This window comes from Phodopus roborovskii, unplaced genomic scaffold (assembly GCF_943737965.1).
Source record: "Phodopus roborovskii unplaced genomic scaffold, PHOROB, whole genome shotgun sequence".
Taxonomy (NCBI): Eukaryota; Metazoa; Chordata; class Mammalia; order Rodentia; family Cricetidae; genus Phodopus; species Phodopus roborovskii.
In genome coordinates, this window is record NW_026126407.1 from 49,019,920 (window position 1) to 49,041,614 (window position 21,695).

The 21,695-nt window shown below is 49.7% G+C and overlaps 2 protein-coding genes across 2 annotated transcripts; both read right to left on the reverse strand.

The window, feature by feature from the left end:
- Positions 1-6,382: 6,382 nt before the first annotated feature.
- Msrb1 (methionine sulfoxide reductase B1) lies at positions 6,383-11,392 on the reverse strand. The gene is made up of 5 exons (XM_051181176.1): positions 11,306-11,392; positions 9,242-9,390; positions 8,732-8,846; positions 7,249-7,280; positions 6,383-6,860 (listed from the first exon to the last, which is right to left on the reverse strand). The coding sequence occupies exons 1-4, from the start codon at positions 11,358-11,360 to the stop codon at positions 7,249-7,251; spliced, it is 351 nt and encodes a 116-aa protein (XP_051037133.1). The 5' UTR covers positions 11,361-11,392; the 3' UTR covers positions 6,383-6,860.
- Positions 11,393-12,326: 934 nt separating this feature from the next.
- On the reverse strand, positions 12,327-21,443 carry Rpl3l (ribosomal protein L3 like). The gene is made up of 10 exons (XM_051181177.1): positions 21,272-21,443; positions 20,640-20,832; positions 17,185-17,353; positions 15,702-15,837; positions 14,462-14,648; positions 14,216-14,376; positions 13,936-14,037; positions 12,948-13,043; positions 12,631-12,750; positions 12,327-12,466 (listed from the first exon to the last, which is right to left on the reverse strand). Exons 1-10 carry the CDS (start codon positions 21,272-21,274, stop codon positions 12,410-12,412), a joined length of 1,224 nt encoding a protein of 407 aa, XP_051037134.1. The 5' UTR covers positions 21,275-21,443; the 3' UTR covers positions 12,327-12,409.
- Positions 21,444-21,695: the final 252 nt, after the last annotated feature.

The following is a 21,695-nucleotide window of genomic DNA, read 5'->3' on the forward strand; positions in this document are numbered from 1 at the left end:
TGAGTTCCAGGACAGACAGGGCTACACAGAGAAATTACCCTGGTTTTTGTTTATTTTTTAATCTTTTTTTAATTCTTATTTTACATATCCATCCCAGTTCCCTCTCCCTCCCATGTCCCCCGAACCCCTCCCATCCCATTCCCCCACACACACCCCACAGGGAGGATGAGGCCTTTCAGGAGGGGTCATCAAAACCTGTTAAGTCATTTGGAGTAGGGTCTAGGCCCTCCCTCCTGCTTCTAGACTAAGGGAGTATCCCTCCATGGGGAATGTGCTCCCAAAATCCTTTCCTGCACCAGGGATACATCCTGGTTCCAATGTCAGAGGTCCCTTAGACTTCCCAGGCCTTCTAACTGAGCCGCACCTTCAGTAGGTCTGAGTCAGTACAATGATGGTTTTCCAGCTATCAGTATGGGGGGGTCCATGAGCTCCCCCTTGTTCAGGTCAGCTGTCTCTGTGGGTTTCTGTAGCCCAGTCTTGATCCCTTTTCTTATCACTCCTCCCTGTGTGCAACTGGATTCCAGGAGTTCAGCTCAGTGTTTAGCTGTGAGTGTCTGCTTCTGTTTCCATCAGCTACTAGATGAGGGCTCTGTGATGGCATATAAGTTAGTTATCAACCTCAATCAGGGAAAGGCATTTAAGGTAGCCTTTCCACTGTTAGTTGGGGTCATCCTTGTAAGTCTCTGGACATTTCTCTAGAATGAGTTTTCTCTTCAAACCTACAATGGCTCCCTCTATTATTTTCTCTCTCTCTCTCCCTCCCTCTCTCTCTCTCTCTCTCTCTCTCTCTCCCTTTCTCATCTATTCGTCCCCTGACTCAATCTTCCTGGTCCCACATGCTCTCCTCTCCTCTCCTTCTCTTTCTCCTAACTCCCTCTCCACTCACTGCCCCCCTCCTCCCAATATGCTCAGGAGATCTTGTTCCTTTCCCCTTCTGTGAGGGACCTTGTATGAACTCGGGTCATTAGGCTTGCACAGAAAACACCTTTACCCACTAAGCCATCTTGCCAGCCCAGAAATGCCTCTTGGATTCCATAAACATCCTCTGTGTTCCTAAAAAATAGGGTTACCCACCTCCCTTACTTGGGATGGCAAGGTTGGTCCTCTGTCTGGCTCCTGGCCTGCTTTGCTGGCAGGACCCAGACCCAGAACCTTGCTAGCTTCTTCCTGTGTGACCTAGGGACAGTGGATCCCCATCTCTAAGCCATGGAGTCCTGGGAAGTCACTTGCTTCCTGCTGTCTAGTTCTACCTCTTTTGCCCAGAAAAAAAACATGAAGTTCCTGAGGGGTCTTCACCTTAAAGATCTCACACATAATCTGAGCACTTAGGGGGCAGATATAGTAGGATCATCAAGAATACCAGGCCAGCCAGGAGGTAGTAGTGCACGCCTTTAATCCCAGCACTAGGGAGGCAGAGGCAGGCTGATCTCTGTGAGTTTGAGGCCAGTCTGGTCTACAGAGCAAGTTCTAGGACAGGCTCCAAAGCTACAGAGAAACCCTGTCTCAAAAAACAAACAACCAAAAAAAGAGCCCCAGGCCTGCCTCAGAAGAGAGGGACTAGGTATGTAGCCAAGTGGGTTAAGTGCTTGCCTAGCCTGCTCAAAGCCCCAGGCTCTATTCCCAGTACACACAAATGAGACATACTGTGCCTGTATAGACAAAATAAAATAGAAATAAAAACAGGATAATCAGGAATCCAAGGTCATCCTCCATGAACATGCCCCTGGGGAAGAAAGCTGACCAGAGCAGCCATGGACAGATAGAAATACCAGCCACCTACCTCCCTCTGCCTATGCCCCCATCAGAGACTAATAGTTCTTTGCGTGTGATTTGTTTTTTGGTGCTAAGGATGAGCTTTGTCCTTGTTAGCCAAGTGTTCTACCACTGTGCTACACTCCATTGAGGTTTTGTAGGTAATGTTGACCCCCATTAGTCTGGATCCCTTTAGGGACTCCATCCCTGAGCATGGTGGTCACATGTCAGTGTTTCTAGTGTGACTGTATGAATCTGTCTGGCTGACTGGCTCTTCTGCTTCTTTTGCTGTCTGTCCTCTCTTCATAGTGGGTACCCCTAGTCTGGGCCTCCACAGCAGCAGGGCAGGCATGTACAGGACTGCCCCTCTCTGCAAGATGATTAATAACATTGTTTGGTTTCTCTCTCCATGGGGGACTGCTGGGGGCATTAAAAACATGTGAGAGCCCTAAGACCTCCTCCCTTCAGACCACACCCTTCACCCCCAGACCACTCCTGCAGCCTGCAAAGCCCAAGCCTGAAAAGTAATGATGGGGAAGGGGGTGTGACCAGAGGGTGGGCCCAGATGTCCTTGATTTGTGTGGGGTTTTTCCACTTTGGAGGCTGGTTATGGCTCCAGTCTGGGGAGGAGCCCTTAAGAGAGACCTACTCCATCCCCCCAGCCCCAGAGAGTTCGGTTTAGTTCACTCCAGGCAGGCGCCCACTCTGGGGGCAGGGAAGGACAATGCTGACAAGGATTTAGGGGCTTTCTCTGCTCCTTCCTATTCCCCATAGGTGACCTTGACAAAGATCCAGACCCCTGAACCTCCCTTTCCTACTTTCTTAAAAGAGAATCCTAGCCCACCATGGTGGTGATACATGCCTTTAATCCCGGCACTCAAGAGACAGAGGCAGGTGGATCTCTGTGAGTTTGAGGCCAGCCTGGCCTACAGAGTCAGAGTTCCAGGACAGCCAGGACTACACAGAGAAACCCTGTCTCAAAAAACAAAACAAACAAACAAAAAGAGATTCCAGCCTCCGTTACTTGGCTTTCAGTAATAAGAGGGCAGAGATGGCAGCAGTGGCAAGCACCTGCTTTTACCATGCTCAGCTAAGTACCTCATATACTTACTTATTCTTGAGAGAGGGACCTGCTGGTGCCCAGAATCTATAACTAGGCACTATAATTGCTTCTCTCAATGTAGCCAGGTCATCTTGGTTTTGTTATTGTTTATTTGTTTGTTTTTGAGACAAGGTCTCACTGTCTAGTCCCAGCTGGTCTGGAATGTCCTCTTGTAGACCAGGCTGGCCTTGAACTCAGAGATCCCCTGCCTCTGCTTCCTGAGTGCTGGGATTAAAGGCATGGGCCACCATATCCAGCCCAGTTAAACTTGTAACAGAGTAGTTCTTCCAGGCTTGCAGTACCAACTCAGAGCAGTGAGATTGCTGATCTTTAAATCATGAAATTAGGGTCAGGGCTAGAGTTGGAGAAGAGCCCACAGAAAAGCATTCTTCCTGCCCACTCCACTCTTCAGTGTCATAGATCCGACCATGTCTATAGGCATGGATACCCTTCAGAACCATGTGGAGAGCTGAGCTTAACCTAAAGGACTGCAGCTGACCACTCTGGCCCAGTCTATCCACCTATCCCCCAGTGATGTCCCCAAGGACTGGAAGATGACTGTCAATAACGGACGGAAAGACCTGGATTCAGGCTCAGGAGTCCATGCTCAGAGGATGATGTGCCATTACCAATTCACTGGCTTGGACCCTTTTGTTCTAAGGGTAGAAATGAACAGAAATTGTGAGAAATCTAGAAGTTAGCTCTTAAACAGGTCAAGACCATGCTGGGGAAACCGGCAGAAACAGCTGACCTGAGCAAGTGGGAGCTCACTGACTCCAGATTGACAGCTGGGGAACCTGCATAGGACCCATCTAGGCCCCCTGACTGTGAAACAGTTGGAGGCCTCGGGCATTTTATGGGGCTGCTAGCAGTGAAACCAGTATTTATCCCTAGTTCATGAACTGGCTTTTTGGAGCCCATTCCCTTTGGAAGGATACCTTGCTCAGCCTAGATACGGGGGAGGGGGGGAGCAGGGCCTTCGTCCTGCCTCAAATGATGTGACAGACTTTGATGATCCTTACATGGGAGGCCTCACCCTTTCTGAGGAGTGGATGGGGGTGGGATGGGGAGAAGGTGGGGGCAGCAAGAGGACTGGAGAGAGAGAGAGAACTAGGAATGGTATGTAAAATAAGATCGGTTTAAAAAGAAGTTAGCTCTTCTGGGGCTCCAAGCTATTCTCTCCGATTTTGACCGCAGGGAGCTGTGTGAACTCATGGCGCCCTCTAGTGGCGATCCTTTAGTCTTGCATCTTCTGGGTAGGCCTACCAGCCCAGGTTCCTCCACCGTTGACAACAGCCAGCTCCTAGGTCTGGGGCGTCTGAAATCCTTGGCTTAAGGCCTGTCAGCTTTCTGGAACTCCTCAGTTTCTCTTGTCTAGCTCCTTCCAGCCTCACACCCTTCGTGCCTGTACTCCCACTAGTCTCCCTACTGTTTCCCCAGCTGCCTCTTGTTACTGACTGCTGCCACCCATGCTGCCCTTTGACCCTTTCCTCCTGTTTCTGCTGTCTTAGCTGAAGGTCTAGCCATACCCCCTTTTGACAGCCAGAGTTGTCAAGCAGCCCTGGCCCTTCTGCTTCTGCAGCTCAGGCTGCCACTCCTCTGCCTTTTCTCCAGTACTTCTGCTGCTTTCTCTCCTTGTTATCAGCTCAGCCTGCACTAACGGTGAGCAAGAAAAGACATCAACAGAAGCCTCGTAATGGGCCTTAGGTAGCAACCAAGGCAAACAACACAGGACTGTATCTTTCGGCCAATTTAGGATTGGAACACCTTGCTTATGTAGTGCAAGAAAGCGTTTACACTAATCATCGCACACCTCCATGCAAATGACAATTTGTTCTTGCACCAGTCACAGCCTGTTTATCTTTTTTCTTTTTATGTTTTTGTTTACCTTTATTACATGTGTTTGAGTGCTTTACCTACACATATGTGGACCATGTGCTTGTCTGATGCCCATGGAAGTTAGAGGAGGGCACTGGATCCCCTGGACTTATGGGTAGCTGTGAGCTACCACGTGGATGACGGAAACCAAACCCAGGTCCTGTGCAAGAGCAACAAGTGCTCTTGGTGGCTGAGCCATCACCCAAGCCCCCACAACCTGTTTCCTTAGCACCCATCACCACAGCCCCTCTGCTAGACCACCAAAAGAAGTATTCCTTCTCTGGCCTAGGTGGAATTGGTTGCAGGGTCATCTAGAACTCACAAGGTTTGTGATAGCAAAAAGTCTGGTATAAACTGTTTAAAACACCCTTAGCTGAAGCTGATCATCATAGTTTGCTCTAGACAGTCATAGGGTATTCAAGACAGCCAGTGTTGGTGTAAGGGTAATCTGGCTGGCTATTTGTCAGACAGTCCTTTTACTCAAGGCAGCCAAAATAGCCAGGGAGAGTCCCACGGGAGCCAATTAGGGTGTCAATTAGGAAAGTTATGAGAACATGCACATCAGAAGCTATACTTAGAATAAAGACTCATGGTTAACACTAATAGTGATTTTGTTTGGTTTTGTTTTCAAGATAGGGCTTCTCTGTGTAGCTTTGGAGCCTGTCCTCCATTCTGTACTCATCCTGTAGACCAGGCTAGCCTTGAACTCAAATAGATCCACCTCCCTCTGCCTCACAAGTGCCTCACAAGGGATTAAAGGCATGTGCCACCACTGCGTGGTCACTAATAGTGATTTTTAACAGATTTCAACAATGCTGAACACCTGCCCAGTGCCTCAGGCGAGGAGCACCTGTGCCTCTAGTCAGTTTTCTGGAGCCTGAAGAGGGAGCCAGAGGTCCTGCGCCGAGGTCCACTTACCTCTCCCTCAATATAGAAATCCCAGAGCATGAATCTCCCCTGATATCAAGACTGGGATCATTGAGGCCACTCAGAATGGCAAACCCTAGCTGATCTGCAGATAGTACCACAAGAGAAGATGCCACCTCCTTGTATTCTTGGGGACACCTCAACAGTGGGCCAGACAGGCATGCAGCCAGTCTTATTCATTGGATGATCCCAAGCCCAGGGCCCAGAGAATCTTCACACAAATGCTTCAAACTCCCACATCCCAGGACCCTGATTAACTCTTCCAAGCTTCAAGACCTTCAACCCTGACTGCCTTCCCAGACTGAGGAATCCTCCTCCTGGCTCTGAGACAGATGAGGAAGACCCACCTGTCCCTGAGGCTCTGGGCAGCTGTTTACCGTTGTTAATGTTTGTGGGACCCTTTCCCTCCTACTGGGTTGCCTCACCCAGCCTTTCTGTGAGGATCTATGCCTACTCTCACTGCATCTTGTTATGCTGTGCTCAGCTGATATCACTGGGAGGCCTGCTCATTGCTGAAGGGAAACAGAGGAGCAGAGGACCTGGGGGAGAGGCAGGTGATGGGGATGGGAAACTGGGAGGAAGGGAGGAGAAGCTGTGGTTGGAATGTAATCTATGAGAGAATAAAGAAAAGAACACAGTTTACATCAAGTCAAGTGTGGTAGGACAAACACTTAAAATCCTAGTTTAATCCCCCGCACTGCAAGAAAGAAATAAAATAGCAAGTGGCCCAGACTTCATGTTTATTGATTTCCATTTGATCACTCCAGAAGAGATTCAAGGTGGGGTGGGTTTCAGTATCGCCCATCCTCCCTCCTCCCAGAGGTCAAGAGCTCCCAAGCACAAATAGTAAGGTATAGTGGCTTTATCTTTGGAGGGGACACCCCTGCAGGTATGAACTGAGGGGAAGGGTGAGACCAAGGTCCCTACTATACTGGTCAGGTAATGGGGCAACAGTCACTTTCCCAAGCCAGAGTGAGGCAAGATGAATCCAGATTGTGAAACAGAGTTCCGTTTTCTCTGCCAGAAAGACAAGGGTCCAAGAGTCCATGGCATCAGCACCAGCCCACTGCCCTCCCTGAGGATCACAGTTCATCACTCCCCTGGCTGGCTTAGAAGGATTTAACCAGAGCAGATCATGTGGTGACCAAGGCTGGAGTGGCTGTCCAGGGCAGCACCAATGTCATCCCATCTCCTGCATAGCCTGGAGGAGATAAGTACAAGCTTTAGTGAGGGCCAGGGCCCATCCCCAGAACTGAGCCCCATAGGGGTGAGTGTGGACAGCCAAGGAGGTGGGTAGCAGGATGAGGGTAAGAGGAGGCTTGGGTCCAATGTCATTCAAAGATGAGCTAAACCCAGAGTCTCCCACAGACTCAAAATAGTCAATGGCTTAGCACTGTCCCCAGAACCATCATGGTAAAACCAAAAGGTGCTTCATCTACGGTAATTCTGTTCAGAGACAAGGCATTGGGAGCCTTTCTGATGCTTCAACCATCTTCTCCCAGACCCCCAGTCTGAATGTCCAGGCTTCCAACACTAAAGTAGGGCAGCCAAAAAGTAGGCATGCCCATCTGGGAAGAACAGCTGCTCACCTAGTGCCCCTGGGAGGCAGAAGCATCTTTGTCTGGAAAAGAGGAGAGAAAACACATCATCATTAAGTCATGCTTCATCTGGCCGTGATGACTCCTATCTGCAAGCCCAGCATTCCAGAGACCGAGGCAGGAGGTTCAGGAGAGACACAATCAGGAAGGGCTGTATGGTAAGTTCCAGGACACTCTGGGCCACAGTGGACACCCTATCTCAAAAATGCTAAAACCTATTAGGAGACTTAGGCAGTAGATCTCTGTGAGTTTAAGGATGGCCAGGGCCATATAGCAAGACCCTGTCTTAAAAAAAACAACAACAACAACCCTCAAACGGGGCACAGTGAGATGGCTCCATGAGTAAAGACACTTGTCAACAAGCCTAACAACCTGAATTTCATACCTAGGTTGAAAGTGGAAGACTGGGAGCCAACTCTGAGCTCTGCACACACAGTGGCATGTACACACCCACAAACACACTAAGTAAATAAAATGTATTCTTGGCATGGGGCTGGAGAGATGGGCTGCTCTTCCAGAGGACCCAGGGTCCATCCCCAGCACCCACATAACAGCTCACGCCATCTATAATTCCAGTCCCAGGAATGTTCTCTTGTGGCTTCTGTGGGCCCTGCACACATGTAGCACACAGAAATACACACAGGCAAAACACCCATATACATAATATGAAAATAAAGGGAGAGATGGGTGGTGGTGGCACGCACCTTTAGTCCCAGTACTAGGGAAGCAGAGGCAGGCAGATCTCTGATTGCTAAGTTCTAGGCCAGCCTGTTTTACAGAGCAAGTTCCTAGTTCCTAGATAGCCAAGGCTACAGAGAAACCCTGTCTCAGGTATGGGGAGGGCAGGGCGGGGCGGGTAGAACCCAGTCTCTCCTTCCTTCACCAGACACAGAACAAAAGAGGATGACAAATATCACTATAACTCAATGTGCCTCCAGGCCCTTCCAGACTACTCATTAACCCACAGTAAAGCAATGGCAGCTGTTATTTGACAGCTCCATTTTGCAGATCAAGAAACTGGATAAAGGGTCTCGCTACAGCCCTGGATCACTACTAAAAAGGTTGATAAAGGAGCAGTTTTATTGAGTTGTTACTATGTGCCAGGCCTCAGGGGTACCATATGAGTTGTCTTCAGCAACCCTGTGGCAGAGGAATGACAGGCACTCAGGTTCAGAAGCAAGCCTTTGGTCAAAAGGCCCAGGTCCTCAGCCTTCATCCACCCCTACATCCAACCAAAGATTCCAGGCACATGGAAAGGCCAAGCCTCCAGAGGAAACCTCATGCCATGCTCTCCCTGAGATGGTCCCATATGGACACTAGACATTTGCCCCCTAGTCCTGTCCTTCAGCCAGGTCTTGAGGTGCCATTGGTAGGTGCACGTTGCCACAGCCGATAGACAAGCATACACAGTGTGTCTCCCTGCTGCTTTTTCCTCACTAATAACAGAACGTCCCCAAATGCTGAAGGTGCTCACCTTTAGGGATGAACTTCAATGAGCTGCTAAATATTCAGAATCGGGATTGCCCCCGCTTGGGACCATCATTCAGGAACTCGTGGCCCAAACCATTGCCACACTTGCCACAGGACACCTGAGGAAACCCAAACACAGTGACCCTGCTTGCTGCAGATAGATGATGCGTCCACCATTTGCCCATTTCCCAGGGTTAAGTATAGCTCTGAGGGGTGGGGCCTGTGCAAGGAAGCGGTCCTCATGCTCATGATCCTCAGATTACAAGCACTCTCAAAATCCAGGTGTGGCAACTCACGCCTTAAGTCCCAGCTTCAGGAGGCAGAGGCAGGTGGATCTCTGAGTTTGAGGCCAGCCTGGGCTGCACAGAGAAACACATATCTACAACAACAACAATAAAATCTTAGTGTTCCAATCTCCTGGCTGAAGATGGAATGGAGGCTTGGGATAGCCTCATGTGGGAGCAAAGTGGGGGAGTGTAACTAGTCCCAGCACCCACCAGGGCTATCCACACACCTTTAAAGCTTCAGGTCGGTTTTTCTCAGGGCGCTTGGTCACACTGTCTGCATAGATGGTTTCAGTGAACGCTGGCCATGGGGAAGAGTGTGCATACTTTGAGCGACTGGAGAACAACTCATAGCCACACTTGGCACACACATAGACACCTGCAGCGAGGGAGGACAGAAGCAGAGGCGCTGACGTGCTCCATCTGTCTAGTACAAGTTTCTAGTCCTTGGACCCAGGACTAGCACCATCCCATTGTGGGTCTAGGCTGTATATAAGAAAGGTAGCTGAGGCAGGTGTGGTGGTGCACGCCTTTAACCCCAGCACTTGGGAGGCAGAGACAGGAGGATCTCTGTGTTCAAGGCCACAAAGAGAAACCATGTCTCGGGAGAGGTGGGGGGGAGAGGGAGGAAGGAAGCTGAGCAAGCTAGGGTAGCAAACCAGTAAACAGCATTTCTCTGTGACCTCTGCTGAGTTCCTGCCTTCAGGTTCCTACCTTGGCTTCCCTTGATGATGGATAGTAACTTGTAAGCTGAAATAAACTCTTTCCTCCCTAGATGGGTTTTGGTCAGTGTTTTATCCCAACAGAGAGGCAAATTAGGACAAATCTCACACTGTAGCCCAGGCTAGCCTGAAACTATGTAATCCAGGCTGGCCTCAACTTTAAAGAAATTATTTTGCCTGAGCCTCCTATACCCTGGGATTACAGGTGTGAACCATACTTGACTAACATTTCCATTTAAGGGCAAGAAGGTAGAAGACTGATGTTGGAGACATACATTAAGGTATGTGGCCAAGAGAGAATCTAAATAACTAATTATAAGCCTTTCTTTACCCCTGAACAGGGCCCCTAACACTGCCAGTGTAATAAAAACCTCTCTCCTCAAGTTGGCATCTCTGCTACTCAACAAGTTTTAAACTGGATACTCAGAGAGCAGGAATAGAGTGGCCTTAGGGAACAGTCTTCCAAGCCAAATAGAAAACCCCAGAAAAACAACTGGTGGGAAGAAAGGTTTCAACCTGTCCCCAAAAGATCACCTGAGTGCCCCACAGTGTTGGCACATGCCTTTTATCCCAGCACTCGGGAAGCAGAGGCAGGTGGAGGCAGATAGATCACTGTGAGTTCAAGACCTGTCTCATCTACAAAGCTATACAGAGAAACCCCGTGTCAATAACAAAACAAAAAGATCACATGTGTGGTAGAAGTAGATAAGGTTGCAAAATTGAATTGCATAACTGTTTGAAAGACTGAAAATGGGAACTTGCAGGGCACTGAATCACCCATCACCCACCACTTGAGGAGAGTGAGCTGTTCAGTCTGTATCAGGAACTGGGGAGGAAGCAAAACATAGTGGAGTCCAGCTTGCCAGAGTAGCCTGAAGGCAATGAGAGTGCAGCAGCCAAGAGTGATTCAAGGGAGCCTCTGCCCAGTGACCCTGTATTACAGCTGACTTACACAGACAGACGCCCAGTGTTGCACAGTTCTGCCCTCTAGAGGACTGACAGCTAACAGATCCCTTCCAGGAACGCCAATGCCATAGTTTTACCAAATCAGTCCAATATCAGCAGAACCCAGCAAGAAGGGGACTCGCCAGTCTCTCACAGCCTGGGGCTACCGCACTGCCAAGAGCCCACTGACACCTAACTGAGAGGACAGGGAGACACCTGGGCCGGCACATTCGGGACTGAACGGAAAGTGCAGTCATCCAAGTGAGTCCGGGAAGGAACACAATCAGGGCAAACTCCAACGCGGACCTTAGATCATACCCACATGGTTCCGCTCCAATGTCCCGACCGCTCTGAAACCACACGGGTGGTACCTACCCCAAAGCACTCCGCCCAGAGGATCCCCAGAGAGATCTACACTGGAGTTCAAGGCCTGTCCTCGAGAACAGAGATTAATAGAATGCCCCTCTCCTCTCGAGTCCTCCTGCTCCCCAATGCCCTCTCCAGACCCTCCTCTGAGTCCTCTTTCCCAAGATCGCTTCTCCTCAGCAGTCACGGTCGCCCCGTCCTGGCTTAGGGACTCCACCACCATCCAGAAGGTAATGCCTGCTTTAATGCCACAGGCTGTACCTGGCTCAAAGTGATTCTGGAAAACCTCGCCTCCGAAGAAACTGCAGAAAGACATGGCCGCAACGGGACAGGAAAATGTACCGCTCCAGGACACTGAATCTCTCAGAGATAGATTCAAACCCGCCCCCTTTCAATAACCAATCACGCAGCGTTTGCTCTAAGCCCCGCCCCTAGAGAAGGCCAGTCACTCCAGGATTTCCCACTACCCGCCTCCTAGAAGCCCCGCCCTCGAGGAGTCTTTCCTCTGGTAGGTCCTAAACCCAGGAACCAGGTTTCCATTTCCGCCTCCAGAAGACCCCCGCCCGGAGATCCTCTTCCGTGGAGCCCCTCTCCTAAAGCTGAATCCCGAGCACAGGCGGGGTTCCGCAGGGCTGCTAGAGCACAGGACCCTAGTGGTAATGGCCGGAACTGGAGTGGGAACACGTCCACCCATCCGCATCCCTAGTCTGCCTTAATTTGGCCGTAAACCTTGCGCCCTGAGACGTGGGCCCACAAGGCGTCCGCCCCCGTCATCCCCCTAACCCTCTGACTCATGAAGCCCTATCTGTTGGAAACAGAAGCAAACACCATAACTAAACATTGAGTAGAACTAGAATCCAGACGCAGAGAGAGAGGACAAGACCAGGTTGCAGAAACACACAGAGACAGCTGACCTGAACAAGGAGGCCCAGACTGATAGCTGGGAATCCAGCATGGGACTGACTCAGACCCCCAGAAGGACTGAGCAGTCTAAGGGACCTCAGACAGTAGAACCAGGATGTATTCCTGGTGCACAAAAGGACCTTGTGAACACATCCCCCATGGAGGGATAACTGTCTTAACCTAGAGACAGGAGAGATGTCCTAGTCCCTACTTCTTCAAATGACTTGACAGATTTACATGACCCCACCTGGATGGCATTGCCCTACATGCGGAATTGGGGTGGGGGATGGGAGGGAAGGGTGGTCAGGGTGCATGTGAGGAGGGAGGGAGGAAAGGAGGAGAGGGAACTGGGATCGACATGTAAAAAATAAAAATAAAAAAGAGTTGCCTCAGAACTTTATTAGACAAAGAATACAGGGCAGGCAGCAGGAGCATTCGCAAGTGTGCTCCACTCCAGACATCTTATATGTTTCCCGAGGTCTCTGGCTTCTCTTTCTCCAGATGCTTCTTTTGGGGGCCCTGGTCAAGGTGGGGGGGACAGGAGCATTAGTCAGGAGAGTCAGCCAAGAAATACTGCCTACGACCAGCACCAGGGCTACCCAAGGCCTGTTCTACTAGACCCGTAAAAGTACCCTTCTTCCAGGTCCTCTGTAACAAGCAGAGAACAATTGGGACTAGCTCACCATGAAGGCCCTCTTCTCCTGTACTGTTTGGAAACGTCCATGGCCAAACTTGGAAGTGGTATCAATGAACTTGAGCTCGATATTCTCCAGAGCCCTGCGGCTGTGGTGCACTAGGAGGGACTGGGGAATCCAAGAGAGAAGAGATGTCAAGGATGGAAAGCCCTGGCTCCTGTGGCCTCCAGTTCACACCAAGGACTCAATCGACCACTCGCGCCTGCCAGACCCTTCCTTTACTCTCCCACCAACCCAACCCACCACAGAGCAAGCTAAAGGGCAGGCTGCTGGAGCTCACCACCCAGCTCGCCATGCTCACTCACTTTCCTCAGCGTGATCACCCGCTTCTTGGTGCCAGCAATGCACCCCTTTAACATGACGAAGTCATTGTTCACTTCCCCATAGTGGGGGAAGCCGCCCTACAGGAGACACATCACACCAAGCCAGGCACCAGGCAGACAAGTTAGAGGGTTGTGATGTGAAGGAGCCCCATGCTCAGACCCCAGGGTGCAGGGACAATACCTCACACTGGATCACTCATCAAGGTGGCATCAGCTGAGCCACATACTAAGTATTCTTCCTGTCCTATCTCACTTAACTCTATGCCTTTTTGTGGGGGATGCTGAGCATGGTGACATACACCTGTAAATCTAGCACTTGAGAGGATGATACAACAGATACTAAAGAGTTAAAGGCCAGCCTGGGTAACTGAGCCCCTAGCCCAGTAGCCCAGTTAAAAGAATGCTAGCCTAGCATGCATGAGGCCCTGTGTTCGATCCTGAGCACCCCATTAAGAAATAAGATGTCAGTTGGGCATGGTGGAACACGCCTTTAATCCCAGCACTTGGGAGGAGGCAGGAAGTTCTTAGAGTTGATGGCCACCCTGGTCTACAGAGAGAGTTCCAGAACAGCTAGGGCTACACAGAGCAAAACCCATATGCTCTCAGCACTCAGAAGGTAGAAGCAGGAGGATCGGAATTTCAAGGTCATGCTCAGCTATACAGGGAGTTGGAGGCCAACATGAGCTACATGAAATGCAGACACATGCTTAGGCTGCAAGGCTATTTCCCTCTAGCTCAGGACTGGTCCCTAGGCCACCATAGGAACTGCTTTTTGCATTTCTCCTCTCAGCAGGTATGAAGGGTGCAGGAACAAACAAGGATTGGGGCTTCCAAGTGGCCAAGACCCTGGGGGAAAGATCCAGTTATGGAGCATCATTGATGGAACTCATGGGGCAGGGTAGCACCTAACTAGGGCCTGTCCCCTAACCCCCATTAGACCCCTTTGGCCAGCCTGACCATCTCGCCTCACCAGTGGTGTGATAGATTTGTCAGTTATATCATAGCTGGTAGATGCATTGTTTTTCACCATCTTCCCATCTTCCATGTGCAGCCCCCTGCCAATTCGGTAGATCTACCAGGGAAATAGCAGTAGGGATTAGAGATGTGTTTAGGGCTAGGTACATGGTCACACACATGTGCAGCACCCATGCTCAGACTCTGAAGCTGGTAATGATATTACATGAACCCAGTCAGTGTTTGAGTCATGCCATCCTACTAGAGACCCCTCAGCGGAGGAGCTATGAACACACCTTCTTGTTCAACTCTGTACGGTGGTGGTAACCCTTCTGTCCAGCCCGGGCGATGGAGCAACCTACTCGGGCAGGGTGCCAGGCACCAATGCAGGCCACCTTGCGCAGGCCTTTGTGGGTCTTTCTTGGCAGCTTCTTGGTATGCCAGCGGCTAGTGACCCCTGTAGGAAGGGCCAGAGGCTGAGAGGCCACTCTGACCCCTACTAAACATTTTTCCCTATAGCTACTGTCTCTACCAGGCCCTACCTTTAACACCCCGGCCCTTCGTGACAGCAATGACATCGATGACCTCACTCTGGCTGAATACACTTTGTACAGGCACCTGCTTCTCCAGCCGTGCCTGAGCCCAGGCCACCTTCTCAGCCACAGTACCACCGTTCAGCTGAATCTCCATGATATGAGCCTTCTTCTGCCGAAAGGGCAGCAGCTTCATCTGCAGAACACAGCAGAAAAGTCAGCTCACAAATCCCACACACCTGCAGATGGCTAGCCCACTGGTACCTGATGTCTTTCCCACTTGTATTTATTCACAGATATTATTAAGCTCCTGCCATGTTCTGGGTGCTGTAGGCACAGCAGATTGAGGCAGACAACATTCCTCTCTGGGAGTCCCACCATCTCTTTTCAGGACAGATAAAAGCCAAGTAAACTCTTGGCGAGGGCTCAGTGTTCCAACAAATGACGAGCAGCAAGGGAAAAGCCAGTCCGGCCAGGTGAGAGCGGGAGGGTGCTTGAGCCAGGCAGATGTAGGAGTGGGCTCCAACTTTCTTCCAAGTGTATGTTGCTAACTAGACCACTCAACAAGGCTCTGGCTGCTATGAGCATCACAGGCTAAGAGGATACACAAGTGGAAACACACCAGTTAGATCACAGCATGGTGTTCAGCAAGTATTTATAGAGCTCCTACTGTGTACCAGGCTTGTAGTAAGTCCTGGGGCCTGTGAGGGAATTAGATGAGTGTGCCTCCGGCCTCCATGGTCCCTGGTAAGCATCAAGCCCTGACTTGCTCACCCAGGAGCAGCAGGTGTGAGAGTAGTAGGAGCCTGTGTTCAGAGAGCAGGGGAGGTGCACAGAAGGAGGGGGCATAGAGTTGCTGCTGGGGAATACTTCCCTGATGACAAGATGCATAGGAAAGTTCCAGAATGAGTGTTCTGGTTCAATTTTAGCATCAAGCTGGACCCTAGGTACAGCCAGTTCCCCATGATGGGCTTTTGACTGAAGACTCAAGCCTTTCAGAACATTTGGGTAACTGAGTCATCCATGGGACACTATTGCTCTTGATGACACTGGCCTATAACATCATATGCCATTGACCTCCCAACTCTGGGCCAAGAGTGGCTAGTGAAGTAGCAGGCCAGATCTTGAGCCTATTCCCAGGGCTGGTGCTATTTTTAAGCTGACATTTGTCAGGGCTCTTCATTTGGAGGTGGGGGATGGGAGAAGGTACACAAAGGTTGAATGGGCTGAAGGTGGGGGCTGTGCTGACCTGGGTGTGGACAATGACCCGAATGACCTTGCAGTACTTTTTCATGGCAGCAAAGTCTTTCTGGAGCTGCTTCTTGCCATTGGAGTCTCGCCACCTCTTGCAGGCTTTGGTAAAGGCTTTCTTCTTACTCTTGTGCCTGAGCCACACACAGAATGCTCAAGACCCAGCCAGGTAGCTCTCTGCATTATCCTGCCTGTCTTGCCCTATCTGCAGCCCAGCAAGCAAAAGCCCTGGCCCAGGACCTCCCTAAGAGCCTGGGATGTGTCCACTTACTATTCCTGATCATTGTGTCTCTTTCTTTCCTTCCCCCCGTCTCCTCTTTCTATGTTCGTGGATGTGTGTGTCTCAAGAGGGTCCCACTATGTCACCCAGGCTGGACAATATTCCAGATCCTTGTAAAATGTTAGGATTTGGCAGGCATGTGCCCAGCAGACCTTTAACACCTCTCTCAGACACTGTGAACAAACATTCTGCTTCCAGTTAGGCAAACACCCTTCCCAGCCCTCACTGGGGATGGGGGGTTCTAGAAGGTAGAATGATGAGCCCCATCCTAGAGATGAAGAACCCATAGTCCCCAGAGGCTAAACTCTGGATGAAGAGCAAATTCGTAATACAAACGTAAAAAACGGCATCCTTGATGCTCACCAGTCACTTTGGAAAGTGGGGGGAGGGAGGGCCACGGGCAGCAGCAGCACTGGCGTCCTCCATCTATCCATGGCATGCAAGGGGCTCAAGATGTCAGCCAACTCGCCCTTGGTCATACAGTCCTGCACTGACACTAGGGCTCAAACTCATCAGTTAATTCCTACAGAGGGTGAGGGCTAGACTGGGCCCATGTTTCTATATGATGTTGGAGGAATGAAGTGCCCCAGGCAGAGAGTGGACCTTCCCTTTCAAGACTTGGTTCCACAGAAGGTCAGAGTCCTAATAAATGATCTGTGGGGGGCCAGAGGGGTTGTTTATGTTTTGGAGTTTTTTGTTTTGTTTTGTTTCAGTTTTTGGAGATACGGTTTCTCTGTGTAGCCCTGGCTATCCTGGAACTCACTCTATAGACAAAACTGGTCTTGAACTCACACAGATCCTCCTGCCTCTGCCTCCCAAGTGCTTGGACTAAAGGCATGTGCCATCACCACCCTGGTACTTTAAATTTTTTACTTATTTTTATATATAGTGTGTATATGTTTACAAACACCACAGTGCATGTGTGGTGGTCAGAGGACAACTCAAGAATCAGTTCTCCCCTCCTGCCCTACCCCAGGGGTCTAACACAGGTTGGCAGCAAACACCTTTATCCTGGGTCACCCCACTAGCCCAACCATGAAGATTTGAGTGTTTGCTTCCTACTTTTTCTGGATCCCAATACCCTCCCCAGCTCTCTAATATTCTCTCCTCTTGCTGAATAGAATGTACCACACACTATCTGCCTGGCCAAGTTTCCGCCTCCCTCCACTGCTCTAGCACAGAGCTGGGGCTAGGCTCTCACCAATCCTTGTAGAAGCGTCTGCGGCACTCATCACTGAGATGTTCAGCAAAGATGGTTTTGAAGCTCCGAAGACCCCGAGGTGTGGCCACGTAGCCCACCACGCCCACCACCACCAATGGTGGTGTCTCCACAATTGTCACAGCTTCAACTTCCTCTCGCTTGGAAATTTCTGTTTAGACCAAGGAAGAAGAGTTGAGGGGACCTTCTCAGCCAATGGAGAGAGGATCAAGAAGGTCAGCTACACAAGGTAACCTGAGAGACAGAGCTGTTGCCTGTCATAAGACCACCATAATCTTATTTTAATTTTAATAATTCTAAATATAGTGTCATAAGCACTAGGTAAACCTAGAAACCCATCATTTCATGGATATTTTTAGGCTGCCATGGGTTTCATCATTGAGTTTTGTTTTGTTTAGGTTTGAGGGAGAGTCTTCTATAGCCCAGGCTGGCTTTGAACTTGCTATGTAGTTGAGGACAGCATTAAATTCCTGATCCTCCTGCATCAGCCACCATACTCAACTGAAATATATGTTCTAAAAATGAAAGGAGGAAAGAAATTGGAAGAAAGGGGAGAAGAAGGAAGACAGGCAGGAAGGAAAGAGGGAAGGAGAAAGAGAAGGAGGAAGCCCCAAGACAGCAGGGGAAGAAGCAACAGGCACACTGGGAAGAGTAAGCAGTGAAGGTGGGCCCATGCATACTCCACCACAATGAAGGAGGGAGGAAGGCCCCCTATGCCAGGAAGGTAGAGAGCAGAGCATTGCTGAGGGCCTGGAGAGGGCCAGAGTGGGTGTGGCTGTCTAAGGACAGCCTAGGGCTCACCAGAGCAGGGATGCTGGGCATCTGGACTGGTTTCCTCCTAGATCAGTGGTTCTCAACCTTCTTAATGCTTCAGCCCTCAGTTCCTCATGTTTTGTGGCCTCCAACCATAAAATCATTTTCCTTGCTACTTCATAACTGTAATTTTGCTACTGTTTTGAAATGTAAATGTCTGATGTGTAGGATGTCTGATATGCAACCCCTGTGAAAGGGTTGTTTGACCCACAAAGGGGCAGTTTAGAACCACTGTCCTAGAATCTAATTTTCAACAAAAAGGGTAGGGATGTTTATAGAGTGGTCAAATAACAGAACATTCTAAGGGAAGATGAAATACTGTAAGTAAGGTAGTAAACACAGTTAATAAACAACTCAGAATACCCACACACTCCCTGAAATTGAGCAGATTCACTAAGAACTCAGTCCCCAAGAATGTATAAACATCAAAGACTGCTGAGCATCATTCTAAGACAAGCTAAACTGCAAAGCAAACTGTCAACAGGCCCAGCCAACTGGAAGCAGCAGAGACCAGCACAAAAGCCTGGAAGACACTGAGAGCAGCCGAGCACCCTGGAAAAGGCTCAAAGGGACTGAGCCACCTGGAAAGGCCTGCAGGCCTTGCAGTGTGCTCCAGGTTCCCAGCTACTGTGAGCTGTCACCCATACTGGGTGGGCCTTGGTGATGCCGCTGTCTTTCAGTCATTTCAGCTCTTGTGAGTAACTACTCTTCCATATTTCTATAAATAACCCTAGTAAGACTCACTGGTTCATCACGAGCTTCCTATCTAGAGTGAGTAGATTGTGTGTGTGTGTGTGTGTGTGTGTGTGTTGCATTTCCTCAGGAAAAGTCTGTCACACAACATGTAGCAGGTATATAAATTTACACAAGTGATACTTAAGTACATGGAACGGAATTTAGGAAAGCTGAATGTATACAGTACACAAGCCTGTAATCGTAGCACTTGAGAGACAGGCAGAGGGACCACTTCAAGCCTGTGCTATAGCTTGGTTGGTGGTAGTGCCTTTAATCCCAGAACTCAGGAAGCAGTGGCAGGTAGATCTCTGGAAGTTCAAGGCCAGGGCTGCAGAGAAACCCTGCCTCAAATATGAAACACACACACAGAGTTTAATTCCTAGCACATGTGTTGGCTGGCTTAGTGTTTCCTGTTACTGTAATAAAACATCATGACCAAAGTAAAAGTAACTTGGTGAAGAAAGGGCTTCTGTTCTGCAGGCATACATCTCTCAGGTCATACTCCATCTCTGAGGGAAGTCAGAAGGACTCAAAACAGAACAAGAATCTGGAGGTGAGAGCAGAAACAAAGGCCATGGAGGAATGCTGCTTACTGCCTTGTTTCTCAGCCTGCTTTGTTTGTTTGTTTTTTGTTTTTGGAGCCTGTCCTGGAACTCGCTCTGTAGACAAGGCTGGTCTGAACTGACAGAGCTCCTCCTGCCTCTGCCTCCCAAGTGCTGGGATTAAAGGCATGTGCCACCACTGCCCAGTATCAGCCTGTTTTTTTTATAGCACCTAGGACCACCACCCTAGGCCTGGCACTGCTCACAATGAGCTGAGCCCTAGCATGTGTCAACTTGACATAAAATTGGATGGCACAACTACCTATAAGTCTAGCTCCAGGGTATCTAATGCTCCCTTTTGGTCTCTGCAAGTTTGCACTCATGTGCGCATACTCCCATACAAACATACACACATGCATAATTAAAGTTAAGTCTTTTAACACCAAACCAAGTCAAACAGTAGAAGGGGTTGAACTATATCTTGTGTGACAAAACTTTTTCTGGGAAGACACTCACACTCATATTTACTCCCTCTGAAGGGGAAAAAAACACAGCTCCCCTCTGAAGGGGAACGATCAGCTTTTATTGCTTACTCCTGCAGGGAGGGGCCTAGTAAATCTGGTCAATTTCAGGGACTTTGTGGAGCAACTTTGAGTGGTTTGCCTTCCTGCTTAATGAGTTTCCCTGAAGGATGGGATATTTCAATCTTAGAGAAACTGTCACACAGCAATCCACATCTGTATCCTAGCTCTTCTAAAATATATGTTCTAAAGTTCTACAGACTTCACAGGCTTTAGGGAAGACAGGGTAACCCACTTTTAAATTTCTGTTAGATTATCTTTAGCAATACTAGGGTTTGAACCTAGACTCTGAGCATACAAGGTAAACATCCTACTACTGAGCCACATCCCCAAATCTTTTTTAATCTTTATTTTGAGACAGAGCCTATTTATTTATTAAGTTACTCAGGCTGCCCTTGAACTTGTGTTAATCCTGCCTCAGTATCCCAAGTAGCTACGATTACAGTCTTGAGCCCCACAAGGGTGCCCACTTTTGAATCCCAGTAGCTCTACTCATTAACCACCTGGGACCACTTTCCTAGTCTCTCCATTTCCTAGTCTTAAATTGCAAGTACTGTCAGAAACCCCTCCCCCCCAGGCACTGCTCATGGTCAGGGCCTGATAAAGTTCAGCATGGATCCTGCCTGTCCTAAGGGCAATTTCCATCCACAGGACATCAACTTTTCTGGGATTGTGGCTCCACTTGGACCACAAGAACAGTTTCTGGTTCCTATCATTTGCAAGATTCCATTCCCCACTCTGCCATGTGTCCCCCTCAGTGACTCACTCAAGCCAGGGCGGTGCACTTCCCGGAGGGTGTGGGTCATGCCAGCCTTGTAGCCCAGGAAAGCTGTGAGGTGCACAGGCTGGCTGGGGTCATCCCGAGGCCAGCTCTTCACCTTGCCCCTGTGCCTCCGGCTCCTCTTGTGGGGCAGGAAGCCCAGATGTCCATGTCGAGGGGCAGAGAACTTCCGGTGGGACTAGGAGCAGAAGAAAAGGAGTTCAGAACTGAAGTCTCCATAGGGGTGGCTTCAGGAGACTCAAAACCCCCCAAATACAATGTGGGTTAGAGGCCTGAGAGAGAGGTCCAGACAACCCTCAGTACCACCCCATCCCTCTACAAGAGAACAGAGTACAGATGATGGAGGGTTGTGGTGAGGGTCTCTATAACCTCGGACTTCCTGCCCTTGTGAACTCAGTCTGGCAAGTCCTGGATGGGTCTAAGACAGTAAGTAAGGTAGTGAATGTCAGGGCAGGTGGCTACTGTGATCGCTCCCTCTCATGCCCCTTCTAGGCCCAAAAGCATAGCCCTGGCCCTTTGCTATCTCTTCAGACCCATTCCTCACAGCTCTAGGACTGTCCCTCCCCTCGCCCTCGGAACATGCCAGTTTGTTTAGGGTGTAGCCCCAGCTCACTGACCATGGCCGGTCCCTGCAGATCAGGAAGGGGCCTCCCCACCGGACACCAGAGGTCGAATGACAGGGCCAGAACACTCAGCTGCCAGGTCCCAGATTTAGCACCTGGCAGTCTCCTTGCCTGGCTCCTGTAGCCAGCATGGCCTTTGGTGCCAAACACAAACGTGGGAGGGGCATTAGATGAGCAGCCTGAAGTGCTAAGAACACCTAGGACCAGGGATAGCATTTTTCCTTTTATGATCCTGGGGACCAACCAGGTGAAAACTCTTCAAGGACAATACTACTATGGCCTAATGAGGGGTCCTGTTCTCAGGTCACAGCCTGAAAGAAAATCTGAATCTGGTAAAGAGGTCTCAAACCTGCCCTGAGAGTTGTAAGCTAGAGTCCTCTGTTACTGCAATAAAAACACCATGCTTGATTCTGGAATG